This window comes from Mandrillus leucophaeus, unplaced genomic scaffold, assembly GCF_000951045.1.
Source record: "Mandrillus leucophaeus isolate KB7577 unplaced genomic scaffold, Mleu.le_1.0 Scaffold300, whole genome shotgun sequence".
Taxonomy (NCBI): Eukaryota; Metazoa; Chordata; class Mammalia; order Primates; family Cercopithecidae; genus Mandrillus; species Mandrillus leucophaeus.
In genome coordinates this window covers 2,511,325-2,520,998 of record NW_012103144.1, presented here as the reverse complement: position 1 = coordinate 2,520,998, position 9,674 = coordinate 2,511,325, and the positions used below count along the sequence as shown (strand labels likewise).

At 45.8% G+C, this 9,674-nt stretch overlaps 1 protein-coding gene across 3 annotated transcripts in view; it reads right to left on the bottom strand.

The window, feature by feature from the left end:
• The window catches only part of MTO1 (mitochondrial tRNA translation optimization 1), a 45,734-nt gene extending 43,641 nt beyond the window's left edge, over positions 1-2,093 (bottom strand). For all 3 annotated transcript variants that reach the window (XM_011987114.1, XM_011987113.1, XM_011987115.1), the window contains exon 1: positions 1,754-2,093. In XM_011987114.1, the coding sequence (XP_011842504.1) occupies positions 1,754-1,970 (217 nt within the window). In that variant the 5' untranslated portion in view covers positions 1,971-2,093. The remainder of the gene's footprint in view (positions 1-1,753) is intronic.
• Between the last annotated feature and the right edge of the window lie 7,581 nt (positions 2,094-9,674).

Genomic DNA, 9,674 nt, shown 5'->3' with positions numbered 1-9,674 from the left:
TAATAAATCGTTTATTAAGCGGTTCTTGTGTTTTTATTTTAAAAAAATCATTTACAGACGACTATGTTGCCCAGGCTGGAGTGCAGTGACTACTCAGGCATGATCGTTGCACATTACAGGCTTCGCTTTCTGGACTCAAGAACTTTTCCTGCCTCTGCCTAAACAGTAGCTGGGATTGCAGGTGCGCAGCACCCTGCCCAGCCTGATCTTTATGTTTCTGTCAAGATTTTGTGACGCCCTTTTGAAGAACCATGCTACTTTTTTTTTTTTTTTTTGAGACAGTCTCACATTGTTGCCCAGGCTCCAGTGTAGTAGTTCCATCTCAGCTCACTGCAAGTTCCACCTCGCGGGTTCATGCCATTCTCCTGCCTCAGCCTCCCGAGTAGCTGGGATTACAGGCACCCACCACTATGCCTGGCTAATTTTTTTTTCTTCTTTGTATTTTTAGTAGAGCCAGGATGGTCTAGATCTCCTGACCTTGTGATCCGCCCGCCTCGGCCTCCCAAAGTGCTGGGATTACAGGCATGAGCCACCGCGCCCGGCACCATGTTTGTATTTTTAGTAGAGCCAGGATGGTCTAGATCTCCTGTGATCCACCCGCCTCGGCCTCCCAAAGTGCTGGGATTACAGGCATGAGCCACCGCGCCCGGCACCATGCTACCTTTTGCATCCTATATTCCTTCTGGGTTGTTGTCCCTGGATTTTGTGCTTAGTACTGGACAGTACTTTTTTTGCTCTAATGGGTAATTGTTGGATGACCATTCTGTAACATCATGATAGATACTAGCTAAAACATCAACTTGTAAATTATATATGTCTCTGTCTTTCCTCCTGCCTTTTGCTTAGGAGCGAGCAGTAATTAGAATATTGTTTTGTAAAAGTTGTGACTAAATCACGTATTTATTCCTGAAATCCTTCTTTAAAATGACGGTTCAGCTCATAACTGTGAAGAAATTTATACTATTAACTGCGGTTTTGTGGGTGGGGGAGAGGAGGCTATATGATTTCCTAAAAGATTATACTTTTCTCATTATACATTTAAGTGGGGTTTTTTTTTTTTGTTTTTTTTTTTTTTTGTTTGTTTTTTTTTTGGAATAGAGTTTTGCTGTTGTTGACCAGGCTAGAGTGCAGTGGCGCGATCTTGGCTCACGGCAACCTCCACCTCCCGGGTTCAGGTGATTTCCTGCCTCAGCCTCCCAAGTAGCTGGCATTAGAGGAGCCCGCTACCACACCCAGCTAATTTTTTTGTATTTTTTTTTTAGTAGAGATGGGGTTTCATCATGCTGGCCAGGCTGGTCTCGAACTCATGACTTCAGGTGATCCACCCGTCTCAGCCTCCCAAAGTGCCGGGATTAAAGAAGTGAGCCACTGCGCCTGGCCATAAACGATTGTTAATAATGTTAATTCACCCTTTATCTGGAGTAACATAGTAGAAGGTAAACGCAGCAATGAACCAAGAAGCTACCAGCGAGTATTCTTGAAGTTTCTCACTTTCCCAAGGCACAGACCCCGAACCCCAACCTCCCACAAGGGACTACTGTCAGCAGCAGCATAATCTATGGTTCGCAGAATAGACTAATCCAGAGTTGTGGCCTGGCCTGCCTGATCCTTGCGAGACACTGACCGAGGCTGAAACCACAGAAGGTAGAATTTTCACTAGCTTTAAGGGAGGGTCCCCCACTTCAGACCCGAGGAGGCGGGAAGGAAGCAGCCTGCGTCCCACGCCAGGATCCACAGCACCCGCGCTCCTCACCGATTGTGTCCACGCGGTGAGTGAGGAGCAGAGTCCGAGAGCCGCACCGAGCTGCGGCGGTGGCTGCCTCAGTCCCGGCATGTCCTCCACCAATGACTATCACGTCGAAATGCGGAGTCCGGGGCGCCGCGCTGTCACTGCTCAACCGTACCAATGGAAACTGCTGCTTGGTGAAGGAAGCCGCGACCCAACGGCCACAGCCTCGTAAGTAGAACATGCTAGGAGAAAATCTATCTGACTTTGAAGCTGACACGAGTGACGGTCAAAAAACCTTACGCAACACGAGAAAATCTGCAGGGCGCGGCCATCTTGCTTTAATGTCACTGCGTAAGACGTCTACGTCCAGCGTCGCCGGTGATTGGCGGTTCGGAGTTACTTTCCTGGCGAGGGAGATAGGTGATCGCACGGATCCCCGGTTGTGTGTTTTCTTTCCTAGTTCGTGCGGGCTTTTTGATTTCCTGTGGTTCTGGGTTGGGAGCTCCTACTAAAGGTCGTCTTTTGTCCTTTCTCAGACCCTGTGGTCCTTATCGCCAGGTGGTCACCTACGATCAATGAATTTGATCACTTTGCCTTATCAGATCTTTGTGATCTGGCAATCTGATACAATGTCACCTTCTGTTTGTCTATAAAAACTAAGGGCTGAAAATAAGAATAGATTCGGGCTGGGCGCGGTGGCTCACGCCAGTATTCCCGGCACTCTGGGAGGCTGAAGCAGATGGATCACGAGGTCAGGAGATGGAGACCATGCTGGCCAACGTGGTGAAACCCCATCTCTACTTAAAGAAAAAAAAAATTAGCCGGGTTTGGTGGCCTGTGCCTGTAATCCCAGCTACTCAAGAGGCTGAGGCAGGAGAATGGCTTGAACCTGGGAGGCTGAGGTTGCAGTGAGCCAAGATTGCACCACTGCACTGCAGTCTGGGAGACAGAGTGAGACTCCTTCTCAGAAAGAAAAGAAAAGAAAAGAAAAAGAATAGATTCGAAAGGAGTTCAAATACATTTGTGGACCAAAGATTCATGATGGTGCCCAGGTGCTGTGGCTCACACCTGTGATCCTAGCACTTTGGGAGGCCGAGGGGGGCACATTGCCCGAGCTCAGGAGTTTGAGACCAACCTGGGCAACACAGTGAAACCCCATCTCTACTAAAATACAAAAAAAAAAAAAAAAAAGAATTAGCCAGGTGTGGCAGCATGCGCCTGTAGTCCCAGCTACTCGGGAGGCTGAGGCAGGAGAATTGCTTGAACCCCTAGGCAGAGGTTGGAGTGAGCCGAGATTGTGCCACTGCACTCCAGCCTGGCAAGGGAGACTCCATCTCAAAAAAAAAAAAAAAAAGAGAGAGATTAATGATGGCTAATTAGAAGAATTGGTCAGTTGGAGGTTAAATGTCCAGCCTTTCTCGATTCACAGCCTTTCTCAGAAAGGAAACATTTGACTGATCGGAGAATAAAACAAGTGTGGTATTGCGGGATCTGGCCAGCAGCCTGTAATGCAATGGGGCTCTCTCTTCGTTCCCAGTCGGATCAGCAGGTTGAAAAATAATAGACACACACAAGATAGTGAAAGCTGGGTCCAGGGGGGTCACCACCTTCTGATCCCATGATGCCGCCAATGAACTGGATATACCAGCATTTATTATTAAGTTTAGTGAGGGCGGGAGTAGGTTAGTGAGGGATTTAGGGTCCTTTGATTATGAGGTGAGAGGGTCACATGGGGATGAAGTAATTCTTTAATGTAACATCTGTATGCAGAAGTACAGTATACAGAGATAAGAATTTACAATATAGTGTGTGCATCAGTAATTTCTAACAGAGCCTTAAAACAGAAAGTCTTTCCATAACCTATGATTAGCAAGATATTAATCAGCAGTAACAGTTGCAGCTAAAGCTGGTTACAAACAATCCATAAAAACAGGACGTGAAGCTAGACAACCTGTTAGACCAGAAATTCTCAGAAGGGAGTATGCCTTAACCCCAAAGAGGCCTAGAAGAGCTGTGGCAAGATGAGGGTGTTTATAGCCTATCTTATCCATATGAACAGATGCCCCTCATGCATCCGTTTATAGGCTCTCCACAAGGGTCACATTCCATTCCCAGAGCTATGAACATCTGTTTTTCTGGGATAGGAATCTTGGTGATGTGAAACCTCCCTGACTGCACATCATTCATAGGCTCTCTGCAGGGGGAGGTACATCACCCACTGTTGGCTCATTCTGGCAGTCCAACCTGGCATTTTCTTTACACAATCCTGCATGCAACTTTGTATTTATAATAATCAGGAGCATTTCATCTTTTATTCCATAGCAATAGTTTCAGGGGGTCTCCCTACAGTGTGGCAGTTTTACTGTTCTAATTATAAAAAGTATCAAACACATAGGCCAGGAGTGGTGGCTCACGCCTGTAATCCCAACACTTTGGGAGGCCAAGGTGGCGGATCACTTGAGGCCACGAGTTTGAGACCAGCCTGGCCAATATGGCGAAACCCTCTCTCTACTAAAAATAGAAAAATTAACCTGGCATGGTGGTGTGTCTCTGTAGTCCCAGCTACTCAGGAGGCCAAGGCAGGAGAATCACTTGAACCCAGGAGGCAGAAGTTGCAGTGAGCCCAGATGGTGCCACTGCACTCAAGCCTGGGTGACTGAGCGAGACCCTGTCTCAAAAAACCAAACCAAAACAAAACAAAAACCCACAAAACAAAAAACAGTAAACATTATTTCTTTTCTTTATTATTATTTTTTTCGTAATAGGATCTCCTTCTGTTGCCCAGGCTGGAGTGCCATGGCGCTATCATGGCTCACTGCAACCTCCGTGTCCTGGGCTCAAGCGATCCTCCTGCCTCCATCTCCCAAATAGCTGGGACTACAGATATGGGTGGACACAAGGCCTGGCTAATTTGCTTTCTTTGTTATTTTTTGTTTGTTTGTAGACATGGGGTTGGCGGAGGGGGTGTCTCACTATGTTGCCCATGTTGGTCTTGAACTCCTGGCCTCCAGCAATCCTCCCAAAGTGCTGGGATTACAGGTGTGAGCCCCGCTCCCAGCCTATTTTTGATACTTTTTTCTTTAAAATTTTTTTTCCACTTTCTGCAACTTCAGTTACATATTTTTTAATAAAAATTAGATCATAGCATATGCATTGTTTTGTAATCTATTCTTAATAATCATGAATATTTTTCTATCCAAAAAAATAATAATAATCACTTAAGACATAAGGAAACTCTAGATGATACCTTAGGGATGAGGGAAAGTACCCAAAGATTAAAGTGGGAAGGCGTTCATATCTCAAGTATAGAAAGCCTTTAGAGAGCATGGGCAGTGCAAAGTGGGGGGTTCACGGAGGAAGCAGCAGCTCTGTATAGACCTCCTGGGCCACAGGTGGGCTTCACAGAGGGGCTTGCAAAAGGATCAACTTCTGGGGTATGATTCTCTGGCCCACAGGCAGCTATATGCAGGCAAGGTGGGAATTTTAGTTTCTCTGTCTAGAAGGCAGTGGACAGGTTATAAACAGGTCAAGGCTACAAAGTCACAGGGAGATCACTTTCTGGGTTGTGACTGAGGTAGGCTCTACGAGATGTTCTCATACCCAAGGCTGACTAGAGACAAACATGAGGTATACAGAATAAGACGTAATCCCAGCATTTGGGGAAGCCAAGGTGGGCATATCACTTGAGGCCAGGAGTTCGAGACCAGCCTGGGCAGCATGGTGAAACCTCATATCTACTAAAAATACAAAAATTAGCCAGGGTGGTGGCGCGCACCTGTAATCCCAGCTACTTGGGAGGCTGAGGTATGAATTGCTGCAATGAGCTGACATTGCACTGCTGCATTCCAGCTTGGGTGGCAGAGTGAGATGCTGTCTCAAGAAAAAAAAAAAAAAAAAGAAGAAGTGGTAAAGTCAACTAGATAAAATATATACCCACAAACAAATTTTCTGGGGTTTCCTACTAGATAAAATCCAAGTTCCACATCAAGACTCAACTAAACAGTCATTTTCTCTGTGATTTGGACACTGATTGCTGCAGCAAGTTTGAATAAAGAGTGAGTTCTCTTCCTTTGGTAGGCCAATAGTAGAGATATTTGATCTGGCCCAGTGGATTGTTGCTTGTGTGCTTTTGGTTAAAGAAACCACCAGTGACTTAAGGGGACTTTAGAAACTGATGGAAGACAGCATTTATTTTTATGTATTTGTTTTATTTTATTTTATTTTTGAGACAGAATCTTGCTCTGTTGCCCAGGTTACAGTGCAATGGTGCCATCTTGGCTCACCGCAACCTCCACCTCCCAGGTTCAATCAATTCTCCTGCCTTAGCCTCCTGAGTAGCTGGGATTACAGCCGCCTGCCACCACACCCATCTAATTTTTGTATTTTTAGTAGAGACAGGTTTCACCATCTTGACCAGCCTGGTCTCAAACTCCGACCTCGAGATCTGCCCGCCTCAGCCTCCCAAAGTGCTGGGATTATAGGAGTGAGCCACTGCACCTGGCCCGGAAGAGAGCATTAAACTAACTGTAGAGTCAATTACAGGATTTCATGACAAGCAGCTGGAGTCCCTGGAGAAAACAAATAGAACCATAGAGCAGAGGCCTTCAGAATGTGGTAGTTACCCCCGAACATCCTGGAAGACTATCCAGATGCACTTGCACTTTCTTTTTTTTCCTCTCTCTCTCTGTTTTTTTTTTTTTTTTTGGCAATGGAGTCTCACTCTGTCGTCTAGGCTGGAGTGCAGTGGCACTATCTCGGCTCACTGCAACCTCTGCCTCCCAGGTTCGAGCGATTCTCCTGCCTCAGCCTCCCGAGTAGCTGAGATTACAGGCATGCACCACCATACCTGGCTAATTTTTGTGTTTTTCATAGAGATGGTTTCATCATGTTGACCAGGCTGGTCTTGAACTCCTGAGCTCAGGTGATCTGCCTGCCTGGATCGGCCAAACTGTTGAGATTGCAGGCGTGAGCCACCACACCTGGACAGCTCTTGCAGTTTCAAGGATATGGATTTCCACATTTCAGCTTCCATTTTACTCTTCCCTGAAACTAGTTGGCTTGGGAACAAGTTTGACTATGCAATGGTCCTCCTATTTCTCCTTCTATATTTCACAAGAGAAAAATATACCTTTCTGGCATCCTAATTCAAACTACGGCTCATTGCTCCAGGGTGGTAAAAATCTCTTTGAACTTAAGAGAAGGATATATAAACATATTTGTTTCAGGGAAAACTTTTTAAAAAGTAAGGCATTTTTGTCCATTGACAGGTGAATGGATAAACAAAATGTGACATATACACACAAAGCAATATTTTTCAGCCCAAAAACAGAAGGAAATTCTCGCAACATGGATGAACATTGGCTAAGAGCGATAAGCCGGTAACAAAAAGACAAACATTGCATTATTTCCCTGACATAAAGTACTTAGAGCAGTCAAAATCACAGTCAGAAAGTAGAATGGTGGTTGCCAGGGGCTAGAGAGAGGAGAGAATGAGGAGTTATTGTTTATTGGTACAGAGTTTCAGTTTTGCAAGATGAAGAGTTTTGAAGACGAATGATAGTGATGGTTGCACAGGAATGTGAACATACTTAATATCATTGAACTATACATCCCCAAAAAATGGTTCAAATAGTACAAAGGGAAAAAAAGTAGTCAAGGCTTTCTAAACCCAAGAGGTTCTTGTCTAATATGCATTTCTTTTTTTTTTCAGACAGAGTCTCGTTCTGTCGCCCAGGCTGGAGTGCAGTGGCAGGATCTTACTCACTGCAACCTCTGTCTCCTGGGTTCAAGCTATTCTCCTGCCTCAGCCTCCCGAGTAACTAGGTTCACAGACATGTGCCATCACACCCGGCTTTTGTATTTTTAGTAGAGACAAAGTTTCATCACGTAGGCCAGGCTGGTCTTAGAATTCCTGACCTCAGCTGATCTAGGGCTCCTAAAGTGCTGGGATTACGGGCATAAGCCACTGTGCCTGACCTCTAATACACATTTATATCAAGGGCTTTAGAAATAGATACTTGAAGGCCAGGCACGGTGGCTCATGCCTGTGATCCCAGCACTTTGGGAGGCCAAAGGGGGCAGATCACCTGAGGTCAGGAGTTCGAGACCAGCCTGGCCAACATGGTGAAACCCCATCCCTACTAAAAAGGTGAAAAAAACAGCTGGGCCAGGCGTGGTGGCTCACGCCTGTAATCCCAGCACCTTGGGAGGCCGAGGCAGGTGGATCACGAGGTCAGGAGATCGAGACCATCCTGGCTAACAAGGTGAAACCCCGTCTCTACTAAAAACACAAAAAAATTAGCCAGGTGTGGTGGCAGGTGCCTGTAATCCCAGCTACTCAGGAGGCTGAGGCAGGAGAATCGCTTGAACCTGGGAGGTGGAGGTTACAGAGAGCCAAGATAGCACCATTGCACTCCAGCCTGGACAACAAAAGTGAAACTCCATCTCGAAAACAACAACAAAAAAGATACTTGAAAGCCTGTATTGAGATGCTCTAGAATCACAACAGCTGAAGCAGTATGAATGATTTAAAACGTAAATGTCAGGTCAGGTGCAGTGGCTCATGTGAGTAACAGCACTTTGGGAGGCTGAGGCGGGCAGACAGCTTGTTGGGGACCAGCCTGGGCAACATGGTGAAACCACATCTCTACAAAACCATACAAAAATTAGCTGGGCATGGTGGGGCATGCCTGTAGTCTCAGCTGCGCGAGAGGCTGAGTCAGGAGAATCTCTTGAACCCAGGAGGCGGAGGGTGTGGTGAGCTGAGATCGTGCCATTGCACTCCAGCCTGAGCAACAAGAGCAAAACTCCGTCTCAAAAATGAATAAAACAAAATAAAATAAAAAGAGAAAACTTTACACAATGTTTTTTTCCCCCCTGGGACAGAGTCATTTCTCTGTCATTTTTCATCCTGTCGTCCAGGATGGAGTGCAGAGGCCTGATCTCGGCTCATTGCCACCTCCGCTTCCCCGCTTCAAGCAATTCTCCTGCCTCAGCCTCCCAAGTAGCTGGGTTTACAAGCATGGCCACCATATCTGGCTAATTTTTGTATTTTTAGTAGAGATGGGGTTTCACCATGCTGGCCAGGCTGGTCTTGTACTCCTGACCTCAAGTGATCCACCCTGCTTGGCCTTCCAAAGTGCTGGAATTACAGGCATGAGTCACCATACCAGGCAGGAACTTTATACAGCATTTTAAAGATTTTCTGTACTTTTTAAAAAATGTCAAATAAAATGAAGTATTTACTCCAATTGCAGTCAAACTTTGATTAATTCCATCTTGTAAAAGTTGAATATTTTCTATTTCTTATTTTTTCTTTTTTCAAATTATTATTTTTCATTTCTTACTAATTTTTTATTTTCTTTTTAAAAATTATTTTATTTCTTACTGATTTTTAAAAACCCCTTTTTAAATTTACATTGAAAAAGTTGGCCGGGCATGGTGGCTCACACCTGTAATCCCAACACTTTGGGAGGCCGGGCAGGTGGATCACGAGATCAGGAGTGCCAGACCAGCCCGGCCAATATGGTTAAACCCCTCTCTACTAAAAATACAAAAATTAGCCGGGTGCGGTGGTGCACACCTGTAGCCCCAGCTACTTCGGAGGTTGAGGCAGGAGAATCGCTTGAATCCAGGAGGCGGAGGTTACAGTGAGCCAAGATCGCGCCACTGCACTCCAGCCTAGGTGACAGAGTGAGACTCCGTCTCAAAAAAATAAAAATAAATAAATAAATAAAAATAAAAGTTTCTGGCCAGGCGCCGTGGCCAACATAGCGAAACTCCGTCTCTACTAAAAATACAAAAAATTAGGCGGGCATAGTGGCGGGCGTCTGTAATCCCAGCTACCCAGAAGGCTGAGGCAGGAGAATTGCTTGAACCCAGGAGGCAGAGGTTGCAGTGAGCCAAGATTGCGCCGTTGCACTCCAGCCTGGGTGACAAGAGCGAA